General features: G+C 49.8%; 1 protein-coding gene across 1 annotated transcript in view; it reads right to left on the reverse strand.

Annotated features, from left to right (window-relative positions):
* Nucleotides 1-2,037: 2,037 nt before the first annotated feature.
* The window catches only part of CRKL (CRK like proto-oncogene, adaptor protein), a 34,994-nt gene continuing 9,387 nt past the window's right edge, over nt 2,038-27,644 (reverse strand). The window contains exons 2-3 of the mRNA XM_020996437.2: nt 19,160-19,625; nt 2,038-6,086 (exon numbers count right to left, since the gene is read on the reverse strand). Coding sequence (XP_020852096.1) covers nt 5,952-6,086; nt 19,160-19,625 — 601 coding nt within the window. The 3' untranslated portion in view covers nt 2,038-5,951. The remainder of the gene's footprint in view (nt 6,087-19,159; nt 19,626-27,644) is intronic.

Genomic DNA, 27,644 nt, shown 5'->3' on the forward strand with positions numbered 1-27,644 from the left:
CACAAAGCACTGGCCAGGAGGGAGAGCAGGAGCTGTAGCCCCCCAGGTTACAGACGAGGAAACTGAGCCTCAGAGAGCGATCCCCGCAGCTCAGAGCTGGAGCTGGAAGTGGCTTAGAAGCCATTCAGTCGGACTTCTTCGCTTTACAGATAAGGAAACTGGGGCCCAGGGAGCGGGAAGTGATCATAGGACCCCTGTCTCTACGGACAGTCCATTGCAAAGGCGACAGAGCTCTGGACCTGGAGTCAGGGAGACCTAAGTTCAAATCCAGCCCCAGATACTATGCTTAGGGCAAGTCACTAAATCTTTGGCTGCCTCAGTTTCCAGGTGCCTAAGGGCATTCTCTCCCTGGCAAGCTGGGACATCCCAGCTCCTAAGGCCCCTCCCAGCTCTGACCATCCCTCTTCTCACGCCCCTCCCAACTCTGACCATCCTTTTCTCAGGCCCCTCCCAGCCCTGACCATCCCCTGTCCTCACGCCCCTCCCAGCTCTGACCATCCCTCTTCTCAGGCCCCTCCCAGCTCTGCATTCAGGTGTTTGGGGCTTTCAGAGGGTTGGTTTCATTTTGCAGGGAGCCAGGGCTCTTTGCTGCCTTCGACAGCCTCCAGTGCACCGCTAGGGGGCGCCATAGTGCACAGCGTGCTGGGCTTCCCTGAAGGGGCCGGGCCTGGCGCCACAGTGCACAGAGCACCAGGCTTGGAGTCAGGAAGACTCATCTTCCAGAGTTCTAACTCGGTGACCCTGGGCAGTCACTTGGCCCTGTTTGCCTCAGTTTCCTCATCTGTAAAATGAGCTGGAGAATGAAATGGCAGCCCACTGCGGTCCCTCTGCCACGAATGCCCCAAACGGGGTCACTGAGGGCCGGACACCACTGAAGAACGTCTCCATGCCGGGAGTCTCACCGCTAAGCCGGGATGAAGGCGGCCCAACAAGACGGGTGCACCTGTGCGCACTCAGACGCTAACTTCACACTCTTGCCCGCAGACGGCAGGGAATCGGCGGGCTCCAGCTCTGTGCCCTTTTTCCTTTCACGGCCCCAGAACTCGGGCCCTTCCCAGGGCTTGGCCACAAGCTGACAACATACCCAGTACATTCCGGCCCCCCAGCCAGGGTCATTTTGACTGGCAGACGTGGCTCCTCCCTCCCACCTTCAGGTTTGAGAAGGGCTCTCTTTTTTGAAAAGGCCCTCCCGGTGTGGGATGGTGTGAGCACAAGTTCTAGCTATCAGGGAGCCCCCAGGGTCTGGGCTGGCCCCTGATTCCTGTCTGGAGCAGCCTGGACTCGATGCCACCCTGCTTTCCAACATCCAAGTGGCACTTTCTGGTTTACAATGCCATTCACTCCTTTCTCTATCTCAATTCTAAGTTCTAGCATCCCCATTTCACAGATCCCCTCAATTCACCCACAAAACCCTGTTTTCTGACTCTCCAGTTCGGAGCTCCATCAACTCTGTCAGGGAAGAAGAAAACAAGCAACGGGAAGCCGACGACGTTTTTACCAAAGCAACTCTCGAAGACCCATTTGGCACCATGTGCAGGGTGGACCAGGACAGACTGGGAGCAGGGAGGAGCATGGGGAGCCCGCAGAAAGGGCACACCCGAGCTTCAGTTTACAAAGCATCCAGAGAGCGATGGGAAGCACTGGGCAAGTCCAATCTGCAATGATTTCCCGTGGAGGTGTGGGACTGCAAACTCAAGGAAGAGGTGAGAACTGAAAACCTGGGGTTCGTGAGGGATCCCTGAGAGAAACAAGTGAGCTGGCCTAGGTGAGAGCTCTGGGCTCCCTGCTCAGCTCCACCCTTTCCCCACACACCAGGCCTGAGAAATGAGGGCAGCTGACATTGCTGTGAGGGTTAAGTCTGCAAAGGGCTTGAGATCTAGCATTTCATTGGGGCGCCACAACTCTTGAGGGTCTCCTCCCAGGTGGCCTTGCACACACTGCCACCTCTGTGGAAGGGCCGCGTGCGTGTACGCGTGTGTCAGGGAACCTCAGGAAATCAGGGAGGACACTAAGATGAGGAAAAAAAACCCAAAGTGCCGCAGGTTGATGCAAGGTTTATTCAGACAGTGTACAAACAGGCCACTGAAAACACTGGCTTTGATGTCTGGCCCAGTACTATGGAATCAATGGAGTAGGAAAATAAAAAGGCACTAATCTGTTAAGAAAAGACACTCAATGTATTCTAAGAATAGAAGTCATTTAATACTGTTAATTTTATAGCACAAAATAAAACAAGCTATGATCCCCCAAAAATAATTTTAAAAGCTTACACAGAAAATATTATTGCCTGAAGTTCATGATTTTTAAGTTACAAGTTGAAAGAGTCATCATCTGTCCTGCTGGGGGCTGGAGAATACACAGAGACAGCCATCTCAGAAGCCAGGCCACCCTCCCTTGTGCAGAGGGACCTCACCTGCTCGGGCACAAGTCGGGGTACCTGAAGTCAGCACCACAGAACAGCCTTCTCCTGGGCCCCTAGGTGAGACTTCAAGTGATTCTCCCCACATCGTCAACAGGAAGCATCAGTCAGGAACACCACGTTAAAACCAAAGTCAACAGCTGTCTCCTCCCCAAGATGTAGCCGGGAAGCTCCATCTCGGTGGCCCCAGGATCTGTACTGTCCCCGTGTTCCTCCCACGCTTGTATCGTCTTTAGCAGGTGCCCAACCGGTGTGTAAATGACTGAGCAACGACCCAGGCAGCCACGGGCATGGAGAGGGAAGTCCCCCTTCGGACCACGACAGAAGCGCTAAGACTGCCACATGGGGTTCATGACCCAAGTCGGACGACATCACCCACCTCAACTCCTCGGACCAGGGAGTCCGGTGAGGCTGGAAACCCCAGGAGCCGCCTTCACAATCCACGAATGACAGAAAGACGAGGGGTGGAGCGTGAGCCCTTAAACAGTGCATCAAATGAAACAGCCTCGTTGCCCATCAAGGCTGAACAGAACCAAAGGATAAATAAACCAGTGATGGCTCATGGACCATCCAGAGCTTGGGGCGATGGACAAAGCAGGGAGGGGAGCAGGCAGCACAGGCAGTTCAAAGGGAAACGCCCGCCCCCAGAGCGCATGCAATCCTCCCAGCCAACGGGGACCCTGGACACTTGTCAGTGCCGTCGGCCATCGGGAAGCCTCGCCCGCAAGCTGGGGAGCGCACCGCGCCAGGGGAGACTCTCGTGGGGCCTTTCCCTTCCGATCTTCTCACATACCTCGTGGGACCCAGCTACCTTTTGCAGAATGTGGCGGCGATTTAGGCTCGTAGGACTTTAGGAGTTGGAAGGGACACTAAGAGATGATCCACGGTCCAATCTCCTCATTTACAGGTGAGGAAATCAAGGCCCAGAGAGGGGAGGGGACTTGCCTCAAGTCACCAAGCCAGAGAGCAGCAGAGGGGAGATTCAGGCCAGGGCTTAGCTCCAAACCTAGAGCTCTTTCCACTCAACAGCCTCGCTTCTCCAGAATGGACAAGGTGGTCTCCCAAGTCCATTCCAGATGTAATAGTCCTCACCTCTGAGATTCTGGGACATCCTTGACAGCATTAGAAACATGTGCTCCCCTCTGGGAATCCACGCATTTTAGTGTGAAGACTCAATGGGGGGGGGGGGGGAAGCCCCATGCCTTCCTACATATTTTGACCTACTCCTTAGTGACCTACATCAACCCACATAGGACAAGATGAGTCCTAGGAAGAGCAGGTCAAAGGAAAACTCATCTTAATACACGGTGTGCAAGCATACCCTCTGCCTCCTCAAGAGGACTGACTGCCATGCTGCTAAATGGAGTTAAACAGAGGAGTTTCTGTCTCTCAGAAACCAGGCGGGCTTGTTCACGTTCACAGATTGCCAGGGTCAGTAAGGAGACCTCTCTTTGGAAGGTGTGACCAAGGCCAAGTCTAGCAGTGAGCGCACAAAAGGGGTGAGTAGATTAAAGGCTGGTCCTGTGGCCATTCCATGAGAACACCATGCTGGACCTTGGCTTTTGGCAGAACGTTAACGGCAGAATAAGTAGCCAAAGGGCATGTTTTCAGTAGGACAGACTGATAAATAGCTTCAAGTAGTTGTGGAAATGTTGGCTGAAGAGTAGGCATTTTTGAAGTAGGTCATTGCACACACAGCCTATGGTTACTAATCACTGGCTGGGGACACCCAAGCCCACATCAATCCCCTCAAGTTTTTCAATCTTATTAATGTCATTATGTTCATGAGCACAATCGTGCTCTATCTGGCTGTTTGGCAGCCGTGTCTTCTGTCCTATGGAAATCACTCAGAGAAGCAGCGTGGTGCAGGAGGAGGCAGACCTGGCTTCTGGGGCCAGCCTGGTGGGACCCTAAGCCGATCACTTCAAGCCTCCCTTCTAGACCTCAGTTTCCTCATCTATAAAACTGACCTCGTTTGACTGCATCTGAGGACTTCTACATGGCGTCTCTTCCAGTTCTAACATTCTATGAGTCTGTGAGCTTTGGCTCAAAAACACAGAACACATTCTAAGCTGCAAAAATATAAACGCTAAAAAAGTCTGTAGGAAAGACAGCCCCAAGGACCACATGCACTAATTAAGGGGCTCTTTCTACGTTTGTAGTCAGCGCTCAATTTCTGTCTGAACCTCTCTACCTTGCCCTTTACTAGTATCTGGCAGAAAAGGATATTAAAAGTTTGAATTTCTGTCAGTGTATTAAGATTTCCCAAGTCTCCTATTTGCAACAGATCAAGTCTGAATACCTTTTCCTACTGCCATGTGTAATTAAGGGGCTTTTAAAAATCTAACAAGATCATCCTGCATAACAAAGCTCTACTAGTAGGTCTAGCCAACTAGTGCCCTGCCTTTCCTGGCCTGCTCAAGGGTTTCTCTAGCTGTTGGTAATGCAGCCCAGATACAGCCTGGGGTCTGACTGCTCTCTCCAGCCTCTTCAAAGGGCAAGGACATAAACTGCTCGCTTTCCTTGGGGGTGGATTCAACTCCAAGGTTCTGAGAACAGTCTCCCTTAGGGAAGACTGCTGGTTCACCTTTAGAACGGGCATTCACTGAAAGCAGACCAAAAAAATAAAGCGAAATGGTTCCGCGCGCGCGCGCGCGTGTGTGTGTGTGTGTGTGTGTGTGTGTGTGTGTGTGTGTGTGTGTGTGTGTGTAGATTCAGGATGGTTTCACTGGGAAAAAGTAAAAGGAAGTATTTTTCCTTGAAGTTTGTTTTCTACAGTTTACAGTGCTTGGAAAAATGGAATTAAATATGATGGTTTTTTTCCTTTTGTTCAGCACATGGCAAAACAGGCTACCATTTACAACAATGAAAACGTGATATAAAGACAGGCCTTGGCTTCAGTGTAGTTTTTTCTTAAGTCAAACAAACTTCACTTCAGAAGCTCACAGGCAGGCAGATTTCCTCGTACTGAGAAAACTTGTCACTTATGACCGTTCAGAACACACATTCCAGTAAGTCTTCCCCCAAGTCCCAATTCAGCTTCTACTGTGACAGGACAGAATTCTCTCCTGTTCCTTGAGTTCCATGAATTCCCCTCAAAAAGATGATGAAGCTGGCACACCACGTTATCACTGAGGACGAGCTATGCACCAAGTTCAAGCATAATTGCCAAATGTTTTCTTTCTCCAACTGAATTTGATCGGATGAAGCCAAGAAAGCATCCGAGTGAGGGCAGACAGCCCCTCTCCTCTTCAATGTCCTTTTGCCTGGATGTTTCTGCTCGGGCTTTCCAGCTTCAGATCCAAAAAGGTCCTCAATTGGCTAAGTCTGCGACGACCCCAAGGCCCGAAGGCTGCCAGCTGTGTGCATTCCAGATGTGTAGAAAAGACCACCGAACGGAAGCAAGCTGGAGAGCTGGGCCAGGCTCCCTAGCTTGCCTGTGAGAGAGAATGGAATCCCATTTCAGAGGATGCTACTAATGAGAGCCAGAACACGAAGCAGTAGCAGCAGCAGTAGACACGGGTAACAGAAATCACTCGTTTTCATCTGGATTTTGAGGGTCAATGATCTTGACGTGTGTGAAAGGGAAGAGCCCCTTGCGGCCATTGACTTCACCTTCCCACTGGCCGTTGATGTTCATTCTTGTCACTTTCACGATGTCACCCACCTATTTGGAAAGGAGAAAGGGAGCATCAGTACTTCCTCGCCAATAAAAGGACAACGGCCATAAAGTTACCAACTTCCTACCTATTTCAATTGTTATTCTATTAAGTCCCTCCTACCTGCAGGGCCCAAGGGACACCTGGATCTAATCAGACACAGGCCCTACCCTCAGGGGAGGGAATATCAGAGTACAGAGGAACAGAACACCATTCTACAAGAGGTATAAGATGTCACGTGAGAGCTGAGTGAGGACAGCAAATTTTCAGTAATACTAACTTCAGAACAATTCCTAGAATAGAATTAAAAAGAAAGAGAAAAAAAAAAGAAAGCAAGGGTAGATCTAAGTTTAGCAATTTGGTTTTCTTCATCAAGTTTGTACTAAACATTAAGAAAATCTGTAAAAGATGAAATTTTAAAAATAGAATTGCAATTATTTTGGAAAAAAATTATTAAGCAGCTGCTTAATGCTTTCAGGCTTTCATGTAAACACAAATATGGCATCATCCTACTTGACTGAGGTCACTGATACTTGGATTAACCTTTGAATCCTAATATTTTTACTATAGAAAAGACAACTCAATGACTAATCACGGCAATGATTCTCACATCTCAGCAGTTGACAGGCATGTGCAGAGAACGTGTGAATTTACTTTGCTTGATTCTACTTATTTGTTACAAAGGAAGGATGGGGGTGAGTGGGGTGACTGTGAGGAAGGCAGCGATGAAAAATTAAAAACGAGCCAAAGAAACATTTCAGAACACGTGGAAGAGAGCAGAACGATGTTCTGAAGGGGACACAGACAAGCAGGGTGATGTTGGCATCGTTTTTTATGTAACAGAGACTCCTGATTTCCTACACGGACCTTCTTCTAAGTTCTCTGCATGTGGAAATGCTCATCTTTGTTGACGCCTGTCAAACTCCTAGATAAAAAAGGAAAATGAGAGGTTTTTGTGCAGAATCAATGTCTCCCCTCTGAAAGACTCCAGGGTCTCCACGGTTATCCCCCTCCACGTTGTGACTTTCCCCATCACGGTTTTCGATGTATCATACATCGGCATAAGAAATTAAATGGAAAATTTTGGGGAGTTTTGCAGAAACCACAGACAACAGCTGAAGGCCAACAAAAAAAACAGAAAAAATTAAGACATTCAGAAATGCATAAAATATATGCATAGTACTATATAAAATCAACATATTTTATCTTTTAATATCATAAGAATTCAAACCTTCTCTGGTACAAAAGGAGGGCCAAAAACTTTTATGCAGATCTTCCAGATCGTGGGGCTGCTGCGCCCCTAATCCCCACGGTGTAGAAGGAATAACTGTAGTTGGGAAGTTAGCATTTATCTGATCACAACTTCTTAGATAATCTGTTTCTTATGACTAAGGCTGACCTTCTGCACCTGCCAATGAGAAGGCCAGGCCACGGTACACAGGGGACAGCAACACCCAGAATTCCCCTTCTCTTACTCAGACTGGTGACCATCAACTTCAAGGTTAGTGAATCCTCAGTTCTGGGTTATGGCAGGGTCACAGCTTCCCCTTCAAATCCTCCACTGCTTTCTAACACACATAGACAAGGCAGGGAATGAGAGCCCAAATCTGAGGGTGAGGGAGAGTACACACAGGAAAGGCGGGGAATGGGAAGATGCTACAGTTGTTTCTGAGTACCTGAAGGACCAGCATGCTGAAGAATTCAACTTGTTCTGCTGTGTGTATGTATGCGCATGCATGTGTGTGCGTGTGCACATGTGTGTATGTGCGCGTGTACACGGGTGTGTTATACCAACAGCAGCAATGAGAGAAAGTGTCTGGAAGCAGGATGAGCTCTCTTGGAAGGGCCCCAGCCTTCCTTCGGGGGGGTCTTCAAGCAGAGACTCGAGGGGATGCTGCTTACCAACTAAGCTACAGAACAAGCAGGAGTCCAGTGCAACCTGAATTCTCTTTCTGCAACACCAGCAGGTGATGAATGAATGAATACACTTATTACCTGTGTAACCTCGACCGATTCACCTCCATTCTTATTCTTTAAATTTTTATCTTTTGACCGTACAAAACTTTTGTGTCCCCCCCCAAAAAAAGGTTGCCCCCCTTCCCCATTGTCATCCCTTTAATAAAACAATTTAAAAATAGTCCAGCAAAACTAATCAAAACGCCAACAGAACCTGACATTAAATGCTACGTTCCACACCTATCAGTTTCCTACCTCTGCCAAGAAAGGAGAGGGACGTGCTCCCATCTCTTCTTTGGGGCCAACCTTGGACATTACCCGAGTCCAAATTCAGTCTCAGACACGTACTGGCTGTGTGACCCTGGGCAAGTCACTTCACCTGTGTGCCTCAGTTTCCTCATTTGTAAACAGGGTTAATCACGGCACCTACCTCCCAGAGTTGTTGTGACGGTGGAAAGAGATAACTGCAAAGTGCTTAGGATACTGTCTGGCACACAGCAGGTGCCATATAACTAGTCACTGCATACTGTTTTCTTGGTTATGTTTATTCATTCTGCCTCAGTCTATACAAGTCTTCACAGTGATTACATTCCCACCCCACAGTTTGTTTAGCCGTTATTCAACTGGTGGCATTTACTTTGCATCTAATTCTATGTAGCCATAAAAGGTGCAGCTATCAATGCTGCAGGAAACAGGCCCCCTTCTCCTTCTGTCTCTGGCTTTTCTGGGATCCATGTCTGGACCCATTCCTTGCCCAAGCCAGACGGTGTTGCCCCTAATGGCCTACGGTCACAATTCCCAGACAGGTCAACGGACCCAGTCGCTGACTCCTTAACGTGGGTGTCATCGTGGTCCTCGACTCTTTTCTTTTCCTTTGTCTTCTGTCACCATTTATTTTCAGCATTGTCTTCTTTTTCAATTTTGAGTTCCGGATTCTCTCCCTCCCTCCCATCCCTCTCCTATCCACTGAGAAGGCAAACAATACATTGTCAATTATACATGAGAAATCATGCAAAACATATTTCCTTATTAGCCACAAGGCAAAGCAAAGCAAAAAAAAAAATATGAAGAAAGGGAGAAAATTCTACTCCATCACTTGTCTCTGGAGGTGGACGGCGCTTTTTTCACCATGTGTCCTTTGGAATTGTCCTGCTGTACTGATCAGGGTGGCCAAGACTTCCACATTTGGTCTTCACGACAACATCACTGTGCACAATGTTCTCCTGGTTCCTCTCACTTCACTTGGCATGAGTTCATACAGGTCTTGCCACGGTTTTCTAAACACCCCACCCCACCCCACCCCGGTCACTTCTTATTAGCACAATCGTACTCTATCACAATCTTATGCCACAACTTGCTCATCCATTCCACAAATGATGAACTAGTTATTATTAATTCTTAAGAAATAACTGGGCCAGGTGAGCTAGCAGAAAGAGCAGTTGCCACCTTGATCGATTCAAACATTCTCCAGCAGCTTATGTTTCAGTATTTTAAGGGAGAGTTTGAGAAGTTCTACTCAACATGCCACTTCTTTCAGCTACCCAGTAAAGGTGAGTCTTGCCCCTGGGAAACTGCCTAGATGTGGTAGAAAGATGGAAAAACAGCATTTAGTTGCTGGCTTCTCTCTGCGTAAGGTCATAGCTGCCCTCTGTCACCACTAGGAGGCACTCTTTCAGAAAGAAGCTAAGCTGCCTATTCCCCAGCCCCCAGCCCTGCTAGAGGCGGAGCTTCACTTTCAAATGTGTATCAGTGGTGCTGTCCATGCCGCTGGCATACATGGGCACCTTGCCCTCATTCCTCTGTCCAACGGCAGCATGCTGCCATGACTCACTCCTGAAAGGTGAGGTGAACACCGGGCAGGGGGCAAAGCCACAACAAAGCCTATCGCCTATGCAATGACCTAAAGGAAGGCCCACAAGGGCCTGTCAGAGGACAGACCTACCTCCAACAAGGTCACAGACTCAAACGGTCATGCCGCCCACCTCTGCTGAGCCCTAGAGAACCTATGTCAGAGACGGAAAAGCCCTGGGTCCATGTTTACTCTCCCGAGCTGCCCGGTCCTTCCTGGTTCCAGCCCTGCACAGCCTCCATGCTCTGCTACATAAAGGGAGCAGGGCCACGCTAGCTCTAGGTGTCACTCACAATGAAAGGGAAGCCGCACTGCTCCAGAAACAAGGACAGACCGATGAGATGAGCACCACCATCAGCATGTCATCCTCCTCCTCCTCCTCTTAATGAGGTACAAGAGCTGAGCCACAACCTGGGCCTGAAGCCTGCTGTGCTCCTCCTGCAGTCCTAGGCAACAAACATCTCTAACAACAAGGACACACTACACGGAGGAGACCCGACAGGCCTTGGAGAGAAGGCAGACAAGTCTGTCATGGGCCAGACCCTGGAGATGTAAAAATGAAACAAGATACTCCCCACACTCTACCAACTTTCAGTCCAACAGGGAGCATCACATAAGTCCACATGCATCAGCATGCTACTATTTGTGACAAGAAAAAAACTGGAAGCAAAACGTGTTCAGTGAATGAGCCAAATGGAGAGCATGCGAATGTAATGGAATATTACTAAGGCACAAGGAGTGATGCACCAGAATAACTCAGAGACACAAAGCAAGACTTGTCTGAAGCACCACAGTGGAGAAAGCAGAGGCAGAATATGTACAAGGCATGTCAACATAGACAATCAAGTAACAGCCATCCAAGCGAAGGACACACTCCTCCTCTGGGACAGCTCTGGGGAAACGTACTTTGGCGGAGGGACCGTGTGGGTGTTACTGAGAAGTGTCTGCTACGCTGAAACAAAATGTCTTTTGATGAGAAATGATGAATTAAAAATACAGAATGCTAAGAAACAGAATGGGACGGAGGAAAGAGTAAGACAAAGTTCTCTAAGAAAGTCTAAGAGAGGAATCTGGGAAGGCTCAAGGCAGGAAGCTGGTTGCAATAACTGGGCCTCGGAAGAAGAGGGAATGAGGTGCCCAGGAAGTACATTCCAGGCACGTGGGAAGCCTCCACCAATGCCTGCAGTGGGCCAGAGCAAAGACAGGGTCGGGGAGCTGGAACCACCCTGAGAAAGCCCTCACTGTCAAGTGACGGAGCTATTTTTATCCTGAAGACACAGAAAATTGGGTTTTCAAGAAGGGAAGTGCTAGGCAGACCTACACATGAGGACACGTAAAAAATATCAGAATGACCAGTCCTGAAATCTGAGAAAGCAGGTAGAGTGGCGAGGAGGTGACCAGCATTCCCATCGTGGGGGCTGAGATGGAGAGAGTGAAAAGACAGGAAGCAGGCATCCCTTCAGACAAGGCCTGAGCCAGCCAAGCCTACGTGCAAGCCCCTTTTGCAGATTTCAACCCCCCAAGTTCCTATTAACGAACCCCTCCTCACCTAGAGCATTCTGCTCACATCCACCAAAACCGCCAGCCACTTAGTACGACAAGCAGTCTGCCATCTCAACCAAAAGGAAGCCTGCAGCTCTGATCTAACGTGCACCTGGCATTTTCAGCCCTGGAGCTTAGGTCCTAAAAATAAACACGGGCTCCTTCGGGCTCGTCTACACCTGCTGCTGCTGCTCTTCGCATTTCCAATTCTCTGTGCAGAGTTAAGGAGAAGAAACAATTCCTCCCTTCCTGGGGTTCTATCTTCTCCATCATGCTCTGTCATCTCATCAGCTGGGGTGCCACCCCCCCCAATTAGGTCACGTGGGCAAGCCCAATGCAAGGGAAGCCTTCCTTGTTTTGCTACCAGAGTACCTGAGGAACAGCTCGTACCGCCACAGGTCCCCACTGGATACAGCAAAACCTGCTCGTGCTCACCATCGGCCGTACCTCTTCTTCCTCTCGCTCTCATCTCTCTCCTCTTCTTTCTCCACTGCTTCACATGAGATACTGCCCCAAATCTCCTACTTGATTCTGGGCCTGATCTGTCTGTCTGTACTGTGTGTCCCACACAGACAAGCTCCTCAGGCTGTCCATCTAACCACACCATAATCTGACAATAGCTGCTCATCTATCTGGTTTGTCCTATGGGGTTAATTAAGTGAAACTTCTTAAGAAAGCGCTCTGCGAGGTGTCCTCCAGCACTGGCAAACACCTTTGTCAAGTGGCCAGGGCCTATAAAAATCTAAAGCCGTTCATACCGAGGTAAAGAAACATGTGGTTTTTAAAAAACTATTAAAGCTTAGCCAAGACCCACTGGAATTAAAAAACTGCATTTATTTTGCTTTTGTTTTCACTGAGGGCTAAGATTTCCTCCAATGTAGGTCCCCACCCAGCCCAGAGACAGACCTCTGTTCAAGGACCAGCTGGAGTTCTGAGAGGGTCGATCCCAGAAAGCTGGCCATTCAGGGAGACGACTGTCTACTAAGTTGTGGAGGGACTGGGCTTGGCACTGGGCGAGGGTGAGGCCCTGTAAGATGAAGCATAAAGCAGACCTGCCAAGCTGTAGCTGCAGGGCAGCAGGGTAAATGGAGGGACTGCGGGAGGACGGGCACATAGAGCAGAGCCCACCGATAGAGTCGTGAATCAATCCAACCAAAGAGACCAGTCCATTACTCTCACGGCCCAGCCTCCCTGGCTCTCCTGGAAGCAATAAAGAGCGAACCTAGCCTGCTAAGAATTCCCAGAAGCTCTCATGCTCCCCACCTTCTAAAACTCTGGTGGAAAGCATGGGAAAAAGGCGCTGGGGCCCCGGCTGCATCATTTACGTGTGCCTACCTTGGGTTTTCTCCCTAGCTGACTGAGTCTACTGCTCCTTCACCCTTCTGAGCTCACTTCCTTGTCCATAAAATGGACATAAGGACCCTCATCATAGCTCCTCCTAAAGGGTGAGGAGGAAGAGTCCTCCATAAACCCTACAGGGCTCTAGAAGTGAGCTGTTATTCACTTCCTGGAACTGAAAGCAAAACCCAAGGGAGACAAAAACACCGCTCGGCCCTCTGCATGGCTGTCACAAGGAAAACATGCTGTGAGCCCACTCGGAAGGCTTACAGAAATGTGAATTAATGTTACTAGACTGAGGACCAACTGGTAGTGCTAAAGGAAGCCTCGGAAGGCAGGCGGCCCTGGGGCCAAGCCCCTACCACTCGGGCCTCCAGCAGCTACACTCTTCTTATGAACTGAGCCACACAACACGACCATCCCAGGGCCCACAGAAAGGCCTGTCTGATGCTGCCACAGGGGCGCAGGCAGGGCACGGGAGGACCGAGACCACCTGTCTGCACACTGTCCCAAGAGCCCATACAGAACAGGGGGCGTCTAGAGAGCACTCTTCTTGGACTGCTTACGGCCAGCTTGTCTTCATCACTTCCTCACTCCCAGGAGTCTTTCCCAACTCCCTTCTCCACCCCTTGGGGTTCTCTGCCTCCACTACTTTCCCAGTCTGGTACCTTATCCATGCTCCCTGAGAGCAGGGATTCTTCCACTTTCAGGAACCATAATCAAAGTTCACTAGCTTGAATTAAGGTGGGGAATGCCAAGGATTTCCTCACTCATCTCACAGATGAGGGACCCAAGTCCTACAGGAGCTACAACAAGGTCTTCTGGGTGGCAGGGCTGGGATTCGAACCCAGGGCTCATGCTACTATACCCCGAGGCTGCCCACATCACAGAGCAGCCTGAGGCCAAGCCAGGACTAGAATCCAGGTCTCCTGCCAGGCCCAGAGTCTTCTTATAACACCATGTTATCGGCCAATCACACAGCATGAGAGGGTGTGGTCACATGACCCACCTCAGAGGGGCATTCTGAAGAGGTCACAAGAATCCATGAATGAGATTGGACAGGATAACTTGAAATGACCCAGCTTCCAGCTGTTTCTCTATGAACTACAAATGAATAAATAAAAAACTTACCATAGCCCTCACTGACTCAAGACTTACTATTCACTTAAGGACCAATATTACCCCAAACACCCCTTAGGTACTGGCCAACGGTATGAAGGTCAAACCGAATCCAACAGTCCTCCCTCACAACACGCTTCTACACGTGCCCCTCTCCACATAGGACGTTCTGCAGTCCGGAACCCTGCCAAGGCCCTGCCCTGCCCGCAGCTGAATGGGCGCTTGTCGGGTCAGTCCAGGAGCCACAGACTGGAAGCCCTGCAGATGGGTCAGATCAGCATGCCCACACGTTCTTTCCATGGTTTTCAACAGCCCAATTTTGTACAAAGCTTTGTGATGGAGATAGGCTACTGACATGGCTGAGAACCATGGAGCCCCACAGCTTGGGAGAATCACCAACAACAGACAGGGCTTTGGGAGGGAGTCACAACGGGCACAATCAGGCACCAGGATCACCAACAAAGGATCAACTGCAGAAGACAAAGGGACCCGGTCATCCTGGAAGAGACCAAATTAAGCTGCTGCGGAGTTCACACCAGAGGGGAGAAGGGAAGTGGCAGGATGAGACGGGGTCAGCTGAAAGTGTGCCACTGAGCCCAAAAAAGTGTTATGGGGACCAAGGGCTCTGCATCTCACCCAAGCCCAAGAAGCAGGCCTCTGAGCCTGTGGTCAGAGAACTCAGGGGCAAGGCCATGGCCACTTGTTACTCCCAGAAAGCTGGCCTACATTTCCAGAGACTCCAACCAAAGACACCTGCACATGCCCTCACCATGTCACGGATGGGCTGGTACTCTAGCTACGGGGGCGCCTCGAGGCAGAGAGGGCCAGCTGTAATTCTAGAGCAGTTAGGAATCTCCAAGGCACTCCTGCACTCCTCATCCCTTTTAGATCGCTATGTGGATAAAGAATTACAAGTCTCTAATAAAAGCTTGTTGGGGGGGAGGGGGGAAGGAATGGGAGGTAGGATCTCAAAAGCCACAAGTTTCTGAATGGAAACGATGCACAGCAGGAAACTGCAGCTACCCCAGTGGGCCTTCCTTCTCCTCACTGTGCTCTATTTGGGACAGATGAGTTAACCGGGCCACGTGGAATCTTTGAAAATCATGAAGTGGGATAGCACAGAGCAGAGGTGTCCCCCACAGGGAGGTCTGAACCAGATTAAAACATGAGTGAGAAAACATTTAACAAAACACAAACACAATAGAACATAGATGACGTTAACATGTGGTTTTCTAAGTCACCACGGGACCCTCGGGTACCGCTTCAGGCAGCCTCCATCACTAGCCAACAGCACTGACCAAGACAACGCACTGTAAACGGGACATTGCCATGATCCTTTGAGGCAAAGTTTAACAAAAGGACCCCGTCACACAGCAGCTGGTTTATGCTGGCCAGCTGGGTTTTCCCCGTGTGCTCTATAAAAAAATGGAACAGAAACAGTTTGGGGGACAGCACAGGTAAATGATTGTTGTGAAGTCCTCGGTTTTTCAGTGCCCTGCAAATTCACCAAGTGAGGGGGGTGACAGCCCTGCCATTCTGTTCTCAGATCACCTCGAGAATACCACAGTCAGGCAGAAGTGTCCGGAGAAGTCAGACAAGAGCCAGGACGGGGAGGGGATGATGACCGTGTCCTGTAGAGAAGCTAAAGGAAGGAAGGGGGGAGAGAGAGGTCTCTCCTGGGGCAGGCTTGTGGCTGACGGAATTCGGCTCCTCTCCAGCCCAAAGGGGAGAACCCAGAGCACTGAAGAGGCAACGCAGGGACAGGTTCAGGCTTCGGGCAAAGAAAACATTCCTGGGGCATAAGAGACCGCCTGGCAGCAGCTGTACGGTCAAGCTGAGGCTGGGGACCCTGGGAGAGCACTGCAGATCCTCGGCTGTACAGGGAGCTGAGAGGCCGTGCGCAGTCAGCCTGGAGGTCCCTGCCGACTCCATGATTCTACTGAGTGGAATAAAAGAATCCACTGAATAGAGAGAGCGAGAGCGAGAGCGAGAGAGAGAGAGAGAGAGAGAGAGAGAGAGAGAGAGAGAGACAGAGACAGAGACAGAGAGAGAGACAGAGACAGAGAGAGAGACAGAGACAGAGAGAGACAGAGAGAGACAGAGAGAGAGAGACAAAGAGACAGAGAGAGAAAGAGAGAGAGACAGAGAGACAGAGACGGAGAGACAGAGAGAGAGAGTGAGAGAGACAGAGAGACAGAGACGGAGAGACAGAGAGAGAGAGTGAGAGAGACAGAGAGACAGAGAGAGAGAGAGAGAGAGAGACAGAGAGAGAGAGAGAGAGATAGAGAGAGAGAGAGAGACACACACACGGGGGGGGGGGGGGAAGGTGAGCTAGTCACACCCTCTGACGATGAGGGGCATGGCCTGGAGGGTCCATCACCTCTGAAGGACTCCGCAGGGACGCGCCAGCAGGGGCCCAGCATGTGCACTGAGGGCATCAAGGCTCGACCAAACCAAATGAGCCAGCGGCACAGGCACCTGCTGCCTCAGAGGCACTCTACCTAAATCTGAAAAAATGCTTCTCCTCATTCGTCTCACCTGAGGGCACAAAGTTAGCTTCTCAAGGACTAAGGCAACCCAATCACTTCTGATTAAAAAAGAAAAACAAGGGTTTTTGGGCCCAGACTGGTTTCCACGCCCTGCAGCTTGTGGTCCTCGAGGCAGATGGTGGTGAGTGGATGGAATGGGTGCTGGATTCAAGTCCAACCCTGGACCTTTTTCACAGGTGGGTGGCCCTCGGCAGAGCACTGAAACTACCTGCTTCAATTTCTTCATCTGTAAATTGCTGGGCAAGCCAGGTGGCACAGTGGGTAGAAGGATGGGCTTGGAGTTAGGAAGACCTGAGTTCAAATTCAGCCTCAGATACTTAGCAGCTGTGTGACCCTGGGCAAGTCACTTAACCCTGTTTACCTCAGTTTCCTCATCTGTAAAATGAGCTAGAGAAGGAAATGGCAAACCACTCCAGTAAGTCCACCAAGAAAACCCCAAATAGGGTCAGGAAGAGCCAGGCACGACTGAAAACGACTAAAGAACAATGAAAAATGTGGATAATAATAAAGTCACTGAGAGGACAGAGTGAGATAATACTTGTAAAGTGCGACATAAATGCCAGCCAGCCATTACCGTTCTAGAGAACTGCTCGGGGCACCGAGATGAATAACTTCTAGAGCTGGCTCTCACTTCTCCCTGCTGTACAATGGGTCTATCCACCTTGACCCAGTGCCCTGGCATGGGGGAGAGAGATCCCCCCCCCCCAAACCTGAGGTTGCAGCTTGAACCCTGGCTCCTCCCAGGCTGGCAGTGGGTGGCTCGGGGCAGGATCTCTCCCCTCCTCCTGCTAGTAAACCCAGACTGTGTCCCAGGCCCCTGAAATCTTCCACCATCCCAAGCAAGGCAGCATTTTACTGCCAGGAGTTGACAATGATGATGATGATGACGATGATCTCTAGTTCTAAAACTGAGCCCCCCCTCCTTGCTCAGTGTTTCTCTGGAGCCCACCTAGGAGGGGCTGGAGCACTCCCAACACATACACACCCTGACTCACTTTTAAGTATCTGTGTGCCCGTGCCGGGCTCGAGCTGTGCCTGCAGAGCCATTCTCGGCCTGCTCAGGGGCATCCCTGGGCAGGCCAGAGACACTCCCACAAACCGCTGCCTTTGCCTCTCCGGCTTCTTGAAAACAAACCCACAATGCAGTTTTTCAAGTCATTTCCACAACAGTCCCCTGAGCGCCTATAATTTGAGCCACATTGTCAAAGGCACCTCAAGGGGCACACTCTGCCCTACTTGCCTCCTCACTTCCTGGTAGCCTAATTGCATCACTTCCAAGAGCGTCGAAGAGTGTCCCTGCTTTTTCTTTCGAAGCAAGCAGAGACCCGGTTCTGTCACAATTCTGTCAAATCAACAGCAGGTAGAGAGAAGCATCCCACAAGGCTCACTTCCACACTCACAGCCAACACCTCACAGGTGGACTACTTGTTTTTTAAATGTAATTTACCTTGATTTTATTTGCTCAATCCCAGCCACACTGGTGTGGATGCTGAAGTGCCCTGTGCCCACCCCGGTACTTCTCTCTCGGGACTGAATTAGGAGGCAGCTCAGGGGTAGACAGTGACAGGGGAGTGGGAGCTCCTGCCTGAGGATGTGGGTGTGGGCTGGGGGCCTCCCGCCTCTCTAAGCTCCAGGGAGGAGAGGCCCTGCCTGCCCCTGCCCCCCATCCTCTCCCATCCAAGCCGCCTTCTTCCAGGCCCAAGCACAGCAGCTTCTCCTTCTCACCTCGTCTCTTTTGAGTTAACAGGCTCCTCACAATAACATCACAGAGAAAGGAGGCAAAGCTGACAAAGACAAAATTACAAAGAAGCCTTCGAAATAACTTCAAGGAGAGGCCTCATGGCAAAATGGAATGAACTGGCCTTGGAGTCAGGAAGACATGAGGTCAGCCCCGCCTCTGACAATGGCTGTGTGACCCTAGACAAGTCACGTCCAACACCTCCAGGGCCTAAACCATTCCCTTAGAGTCTAAGCTTCACGTCCACACTGGCAGGAGGCAGCTCCCTACACCAACGAAAGCCTCACACATTTTGTGGTCAGTTATGACTAGTGGCCTACCCCACCAAGTTCGCCTCCTTCCTGGCTGGGAGCCGGTCCCATCATCCTCCAGGCCCCAGCTCGGTAACTCTTAGGGCTCCAGCTCTTCCTGCCACCAGGCTACACTCCGGCCATCAATACAGGTCAAAGGGCTCCCTTCCTCTTCTGGCTTGGTGCCTGGGTTGGGAGGTCATGCTCAGGAAGGGCTTCCCTTAACTGGCCCCAGATGCTACCAGGCCTTTCCTGATCCTCTCTTCTCCACCCTTCTGTGGCACACAAGGCAACTTCTGACCCAGCAGTAATGCTACCAACCTGGAGCACGTCGCCTACAGGACTGATTTAAGCTCACCTCTTACTTGGACCATTAGGTAAGGTTAAAGCTCCGTTCTCTATTTAGAGCAGGAAGCCAGTGCCCCGAGACCTTAAGTGAGTGACTTCCCCAAGGTCACACAGTCCTGCCTCTTCCTCTTTTGCCCTGTTGTGCCTTTATCAAAATGTCAATAAAAAGATTTGGCCCTAGTTTGCTCCCAAGAATGACATATGATGTCATGAAAATTTCCCACAGACTCAATCAAGGAGACCAAGAATGTAGAGGAAGGAAGGAAAGGTAAATAGTGGGTACCTTTGGTTCCCAACAGTGCGTGCATCCACCCACCCACACCCATCCACACTCTGAGCTTGATCACTTTACCTCCAAGGCCAAGGCAGTCTTGTCGTAAGCACATGGCACTCTCTTCTGAATTGCTTTTGCAAAGACAGGTCCGTTCTGGGTGGAGGGCAGGGGGCTCATCACTGCCCCCGGAGGACTGGAGACCGCAGGGAGAGGATTTGCTGTCTGAGGCTGGGCATAGGCATGAGCAGGTTCGGGGATCCCATAACTGTTGGAATTCCGATTTCCGTGCTTGCCATGAGGGGAAGATCTCACCAGCTTTTCTACATAAGGCACAGGAATCATCCCAACCTGCCCATCCTTGTTGCGTGCGCTCCACCACTGCTCCTCGGGTTTCTCAACAATGGCCAAGATCTCACCCTTCTTGAAGGCCAGATCTTCGGGGTCGTTCCCAGAAAATTCATAGAGAGTCCGCACATACTCCACATTTTCTTCTGCAGGAGGCAGGTTGGGTGCTGAGGCAGAGCCCATAGCTGGGCTTGGATACCTAAAACAAACCAAACCATACCAGAATTGAGTATGATTTAAATAAGAAGCACTGCTATTAACAACTGAAATTCACATGGAGAAACTGAGGATCAGAGAGGTGAGATGATTCATTCAAGGTCACAAAGCCAGGAAGCTTTTTTGTCCCAGGTATGCAGACGCCAAGACCTGAATTCTCTCTGTGACACCTCAACACCAGACTTCCCCTCTAAGAAGAACCTTGACCCTGACACTTAGAATGTGAATCAACACAGGTCTGTCCACATGAAGTAACTTCCTACCTCTGAGGCACACTAAATCCAAAACACACACACACACACACACACACACACACACACACACACACACACACACACACACACACACACACACACACACACCCCCACCCTTTTCCTAGAAGAGGCAAACTTTACTAGACTTCTTGATAAGGTATGATGCCAATGGTACAGCTCTCAAGACCTATGCCTTCAGTGCTGGACTTGGAATCAGGAAGACCTGAATTCACATCTGGCCTTAGACACTTACCAGCTATGTGACCCTGGGCAAGTCACTTCACCCTTCTGCCTCGTTTCCTCATCTGTAAAATGGGTTCAATAACGGCACCTCCTTCCAGGGTTGGTGTAAGGATCGAATGAGAGATCTATAAAGCGCTTAGCCTGGTGCTGGGCACGTGATAAGCTCCATATAAATGTTAGCTATTATTACTGCTGTTACTGGGTTCACATCGTGGGGGCCATTTACTAGCTATGTGGGACCTTGCTAAGTCACTGACTTTTCTGGCCCTACATTTGTCTCCCTAGCCCTAAAAAGGGGGCATAGTTTCTGATTTACCTACTTCCCAAGGATGTTGTAAGAATCAAATGAGATGAGGTCTCTAACTTATGAAGTACTAAACAAATATGAGGTAGTATTCTTCACCTGAACGTAATAATGAATGAATGCATAATTTCCCCCCAGCGCAGAATACTAAGAACTGAAAGGGATCTCAGAGGCCCTCCCATAAAGGCAGAGGGTGACTGTTCCACTTCTGGAGAGCTCTAATTGTTAGAAAAGTAGGGCTCAATGTGCCACTGTTCCCTCTCTGCCCTCCCAAGTCAAAGAGAATGAGCCCGGTCCCTCCTTTGTGTGACAGGCTCCCGATCCCAGGGAGCTTTCTCTCATCCAGGCTACACATTCCCAGTTCTTTCACCAATCCCCACACGGCAGGAACTCAAGATCCTTCAACATCCTCAGTGCCCTCTCTGGACACCCTACAGCTCCACGTAAGAGCAGGAAGCCAGTTTCCAAACACCATTATTTCTGGTCTACTTCCTGTGTATCTGTCGGATATATGAAAGTGTTCATTAGGAAGCTCTTGCAGAATGACAGTGAGGGCTCCAAGAGGGGAGACACCAAGATGGATTAGGCTGGGCAGAAGAAGCCTCAAAGGATGAATGGATGGTAAATGTGGCCTGAGGGATGTGAGGGTAACACAGTGAGGAGGAAGGTAAACGAAGTCCATTTCATACAGAGAAGAGGCAGGACGTGCTAACAGAAGGGCCAGCCAGGGCACCGCTGCGGTGGGAGCTACTTCCTCTGGGTGTTTCTGCAGAGCTGTGAAGTGAGGAAATCGCGGCTGTGGGCAGATCAGTCCACGGGCTGTATTGGACCCCCAAGCCTCCTCCCTAGACACCGGGCCCCCGAGCCACACCCTTAGTCGTCAGACCCCTGAGCCGCCCCCCAGAAGGCGCTACATTTTTCACAGAATTAGGACATAAGAATGGACAGGCATTTAGAGAGAATCTCCATTTCCTCATATTGCAAAAGGGGACAATGCCAAGGCTGGAGAGCCAAGGGTCCCTCTCGCCTTAGGCCAAGCTGGGCTGTGACTCCCACTCTTTCCTCCAACTGTCTCTGGCTCATCTTGTACTCTCCTGTCAGTCAGTACAAGGGAGCAGCCTCAGCTTCTCACCTACCAAAGGACAGACCGCTTAGCCAGCCCCTCCTGAGGCTCTGCTTTTACTTTCGATTCCCTTTTCATGGACAGCCAACAGCCCATAAGGGACAGTGGAAATCTACCTGGACAAGGCACATTTCTATCCATGGTGCTTCTTCGCCCTTTTTGTGCAATGGATTGCCTCTGACAATCTGGCAAAGCCTAAGGATGCCCCATCCCCCACCCCCAGCAAACTGAGTAAAGGTTAAGGAAAACCGCCACTAGGATTCCCCAAAATCCCCCCCCAAAGGCCCCTTTGGCACCCCTGGGCCCCAAACTTAGAGGCTCTCTTTAGAAAGCCTCTAACCAAACCAAGGCCCCACCCTCCTTTATCTGCCGAGCAAACAGAAGGCCCAGTGCCTGGGTGAATGATAGGACCCAGGATTAGAATCTCAACCTCTGGGGCACAAAATACTTTGTGAATCTGAACTCCCGAGAATATTCTCCCAACAAAGTATAAGCCAGGATTAGTTCAGTCCATTTTGGAGTCCACGCCCAGGCATATGCAGTTAGGGAACATCTTTCAAACAAAACAAGTCAGGAGAAAGTTTCCGTTTACAAAACGCTTTACAGCAGACACAAGTCCAGAGAGAGGGCTTGGACCCCAGGCTCCTTCTCAAGATTCTATTAACCCCATTTTACAGGTGGGGAGAACTGATTGGGGGGCAAAGCAGGGACTTCTTTCCACTCTAAGACCATCCCACCATGTGGGGGAGGAGGGAGATGGTGAAGGGAAGGGTCTGGACAGGGACACAGACTAGAACCGTAGAAGGCCTCAGGTAGCCTCTCAAAGAGCCAAACATTAACTCCACTGAAACTTCCAGACCTTTCTGTTCAAACACTAACTTCCCAATTTCAAATGGGGTTAAAAATGAAAATTGGTTCCATTATTTTGACTTTATCACCAGATTAATTCAATCCAACTGTCAAGTCCTTCTTCAGAAAGCCCTATTTAAAAACTTTTAATTGGGCCAGCCTTTAACTAGGCCAATGAATAGACCTTGGTGCAGATGGGACCAAATATAGGCCAGCCTGACCTTACACAACAGATCAAGACAAAAAGGGGCCAGTGGGCCCGCTGACAAGGCCCACGTCCATCCATCCATCCATCCAGGGCTGTGAAGTCACTGAAACATCTAAGAATCATAGTTATGCTTGGGAGAGTAAGATTCTATGTTTTTAGAAGGACTTAAAATATTACAACAGAAACATGAATGATCTAGCCAATGGGAAATGACTGAAATGTTTCAGTAGAACACATGGGGGTAAAGGGGACTACAGCTATTATCTCCTTTGGGCAGAATGGCCTCCCTTGCCACTGTCAGAGGCCAGCAGCTGGGCTGTATTTAAGAACAAAACTATCTGGACCCCAGCCTTCCTGCTTCCTCAAGTGCCTGTAACAGTTCCAAGTCCTGAGAAGGGAAGGTGGAAGAAGGAGGAAGGCCAATGCAGTCCACAACGTTACACCTTAAGGGGTGACAGACAAAAACAACTGAGAAGACAGAAATTCTACCCACAGAATCGGGATGGGTTATTTCGTCGACCAGAAAAGAGCTGCTGGCCAATCCATAAAAGGCCAGTCTTTTCAAGCCAGGGGTGGCAAGCACAGGCTGGAAGACCTAGGTTCCTAACAGGGCAACAGGCTGTGAGCTTGTAGAAGTATTCTGATAACTGCACTTCAATAGAACTGGTTTCCTTTGCAATCCTCTGTACTTCATGCATTTAAAAACATTATTCTGAGGCATCCACAGGCTTTCCAGGCCCCCACAAAAGGTAAAGAAGGGGGTAGGTCAGCCCCTCACTTCACACATGGCCAACTCCAAGGGACAGAGAAATGCTGGGCTTGGCCAACACCACAAGGTTAGCGTCAGAACCTTTTCAAACTGGACGAGGCAAAGAATTAATAGAAATGTAGAGAGGAGGGAGAAAAGAAGTGAGGAAAGTGCAAGGGAGGAGACAGCAGAGAAAGAAAAAGGGACTGTGACAGAGCATCTCTATTCAAAAACCTTCAGGGGCTGCTCATTAAACTTAAGACGCCACTCAGGAGAGATGTGGATTCAAATTCTGCTCTTGGGGTCCTCTGCCAGTAGCCCCTAGCTGCCAGGCTGGGAGGCCCCCCAAAAGTCTCATACACACTGCACAGGGAGCCTCAAAGTAGGCCTCAAAGCCCAAGGACGAGTTACACAAGAGCATCACAAAGAAAAACCAAGGTGAAAGACACGAAACCTCCATCGCAGCCACAGCCAACCGCCATCCTAGAGCCTGCTACCACCCCCCCCCCGACAGACAGAAGGCCTGGACACAAGGGGCAGAATCAGACACGCAGTCTGGGACACAGCCAACGTCAGGATACTGACTGTTATGGGGGCTTTGTTTTCCCCCCCAATGGGGATAGAAGGGAGGAAAGATGGAGGACAGGGACAAGGAGGCCTTCCCCTCAAAAAAGGAAAGAAAACTGGTTCACTGAGGCATCTTAAAAAAGAACCAAAAGATGCCTCAGAGAAGCAGAGAAAGCCAGAAAACAGAGAAAAGCATGACAGCTGTGAAAACTACATGCTGAAGTTACTATGTACTTGAAAAGCAAGTGGGACAGAAGAGACCTGCAGATTCCTCCTGCTCAGTTCTATGTATGTGGAAACACTCGTTTTATTTAGAGGTGAAATAACTAACACTCATACAGCACCGACTATGTGCCAGGCACTGTGCTGGGCGCTTTATAATTACGATCTCACCTGACCCTCACAACAACCCTGAGGTAGATGTTGGGATTATCCCCATTTTAACAGGTGGGAAAACCAAGGCAAACAGATTTGGGGTGGTTTTTTTTTAAGGTGACTTATTCAGGGTCACGTAGCTAAGAAATGTCTGAGGTTTAATTTAAACTCCAGTATTCTGATGCTGAGAGCAAAAATAAATAAAATTTCAAAAAGAAATATCCTCTTCCAAAGCAGATCTTCCTGTGTGCTGAGGCCCACCCACTCCGCCTTCCTCTGTCTCTCCTTTCTTTCCTCCCTCTGATGGCACTCCTGATCTTTCTCAGGCACTTGTCTCCCCGCTCTCGTTTTTGTGTCCATCCCCTGCTGCAAATCCCACAGTCTCTAGCACACAGGCCAGGAGCCAAGGGCTCTGAACTCGAGGTTAGATGACCTGGGTTCAAATCACAGCTCAACCCTCCTCTCAAGAGGTAGATGGGTTTGGCCCTCATCTGCCTCTGTGAAAAGGGGATTATACTATCTAACAGCGTGGATGTGAGAAAAAGGTAGTAGAAATCATGAGTTATTACTGCTGCTATTCATTGAACTGAAGATAACGGAAGCTAAAACAGTCATGTAGCCTGCAAAGGCAGGGCCAAGCGGGGCCTGGGAGACAGTGAAGACTGAGGAACATTTGCTCTGAGTAAGAAGAGGAGGGGCCCATGACCTAGCACAGCTGGCACCGAAGAACTGCCAAGGGCCCTGGGAGAACAGGAATAACGCACTCCTATCTGACTGAGGACGTCACCAGGAGGCTCTGAGACAACAGTGCTGGAGGAACACAGAAACGGAAGCTAATTATGAAGGGGCAGAGGAGACGTACTTCAAAAATAAAGGGGGCACAAAAGTAAAAGATATCAGTAACTTTTTCTTAAAAGAAAAAACCTAGTATGTAAAAGGTTAAATATCTAAGCAAACTCTCCTGTCCAGGTCAGCACATTCCAGACGACATTCCCTGACCCTGACAGGTTAAGACAGGCTGCAGCCAACAAGCTGAAACGGAGTAGGCTCCATGCACAATCATCTCCACAGGCAGCGTGGAGGTCTGGGGCGAGAGAAAGCCCTGGCTGAGCCCCCTCGGCCGGCCCCTCAGGAGTTTAAAGCTGCGAGGGCACAGGTCCAACAGCTGAGGCCCAGCCAGGAGCAGACGGGTGGACGTGCAGCTCCAAGTGCCCCTCAGAAGGCAAGGCAGGTCTCACGCTCCGTGCCTAGAGAGACAAGATGGCGTCAGAACGCCCAGTGGGGACAGCCAGAGGGACCAGCAGCACAGAGGCAAAAACATCCTGAAAAGAAGACTCCGAGAGCATGCCCAGGCAGAGCTGGGTCTGTGGGTCCAGAGGCCCTGGCAGCCTCTCTCGGTGTGACCTTGAACAAGTCACAGCCTCCTCCCGGGGCGTCAGTTTCCTCAGTTGCGAGATGAGGGGCTTGGCTGGCCTTGCTGACTACTATGGTCCCTTCCAATTCACAGCCTATGATTAACTCCATTCCTTCGTTACTGTATTGGAAAACCTGCCCCCAAATCTGAAGAAACCATGAATTATACACTTGAAAAAAAATCCATTAAAGTTTTATAATTTAATTTAGGCATATACTAAATATAAGGCAATGTAAAATACTGCAGTAGCCAAAAACAGAAGATAAACCCCAACAAAATAAAAATAACAGAAGCTGGTTTCATCTCCCCTGCTGTGCTCTTCCTCACTCCCTCCAGGCCCAGCCACCCTGTCAGCCCCTAGGCAAGAACCTCAAGCCGCTCTGGCTCTTCCTTCTCCCCTCTGAATCCACCAAGCATCCCCTCATTCCCAGGGCCCCGAATCCTATTAGCTCATTTCAGGCTCCATCAGCTCCCACAGGGGCTCTTTCTAAAGCCTCTCTTGTGGCCAGGCCCTTCTTCACAAGGCAGCCAGTCATCGTCCTAATGCAAAGGGCAGTTCCAACATTCACTCACTCCCTCAAAAACCTTCAGGGGCTCTCACTTCCTGTCAGAAAAGACACAAGTGCCTGTGGCCGGATTTGAATTCAGGAAGATAAGTCTTCCTGATTCCAGGCCTGGTGTTCTAACCACCGCACTACCTAGCCTGGACACAGACAATTTGGACATTTGTTAACAAGAGTTTTGCTTTTCTTGTTTTAATTGGGAGGGGGTAGATGAAAGGGAAAAGAAAAATGCTTATTTACTGAAATCAGAATTCCAAAAAAGTTACAACCTATTACTAATTATGTGTTGACCTTGAATGGACTGGGCATCATCTCATCTGCCTCCTGTGCACAGCATTCAGCAAACACAGCAACTTTTGTTTAAAAGAAAAATTAAAGCCACATGAGGATTGGATAAAGGAACTGGGAATGTGCAGTCTGGAGAAGAAAAGATTTCAGGGGGAGAGACAAGATACAAGTATTTGACAAGCTGTCCCTTGGCAAAGGTGAGGCGTCGATTGCTTCTGCCGGGGAACAAAACTAGATGCCAATGATAGAAGCTAGAGACAAACCAAGGCTTGAGGCGCAGAAAAGCTTCCTCCCACCCACTCGTGGTAAGTCAGGGCCATTCCAAGCCCTGAAGATCGAACAGCCCAGGGGGTGAACGAAGTCCCCAGAGTCCCGCCCGGTCCCTGACATGCTGACGTCAGGCGAGAGAAGGCCAGGCTAAGAAGGGGAGGCAGGTTCTCCAAGCACAGGACAGCCTTTCCCAGTGAAAGCACAGACATGAGACCCCAACCAGGGCTCTGTGTAAAAGGACAAAGAAGCGCTAAGTTTTGAAGTAAAACTAGACATCATAATGATACAGACCTTCAAATGAGCCCAAATCTCTTTTGCGATCTTAAATCCCAGAGCAGAGCAGGGAACCCTGGAGGCCATGGAAGCCTGTCAGCCCTTGAAGCACAATTCGTTTTCCTAACATTCCCCCAAGTAACTGCCCAGCCTCTGATGTAAGACCTCTAGTTGCCAGGGAGCTCATTACCATGACTTCCCTCTGAATTACCATCTTGGGAAGAGGCTTTCCCCTTAAAGCTTCTATAATGGACACTGTACGAGGGCAAGGGACACCTCACCCTTTCCTTGTAGCCCACGCTTAGCTCGGTGGCATGGCAGGCAGAGAGTAAGCACTCCATTAAAGCTTGGGGACTGACGCCCTTTCCTTCTTCCTCCCTCAGCAATCCTGGACACCTCCAGTGGTTAGGAGATCCCTGGAAGTGACTTTTACCCTTAGGACCAGCTGTCTTGAGGCCAAGTACAGTCTCACCTTTGTTCTGTAAGGCAACATTTCTTCAAACATTTGAAGACCAGGAACGAC

The sequence above is a fragment of the Phascolarctos cinereus genome, unplaced genomic scaffold (genome assembly GCF_003287225.1).
Source record: "Phascolarctos cinereus isolate Bilbo 61053 unplaced genomic scaffold, phaCin_HiC Scaffold_4;HRSCAF=312, whole genome shotgun sequence".
In the NCBI taxonomy this organism is placed as follows: domain Eukaryota; kingdom Metazoa; phylum Chordata; class Mammalia; order Diprotodontia; family Phascolarctidae; genus Phascolarctos; species Phascolarctos cinereus.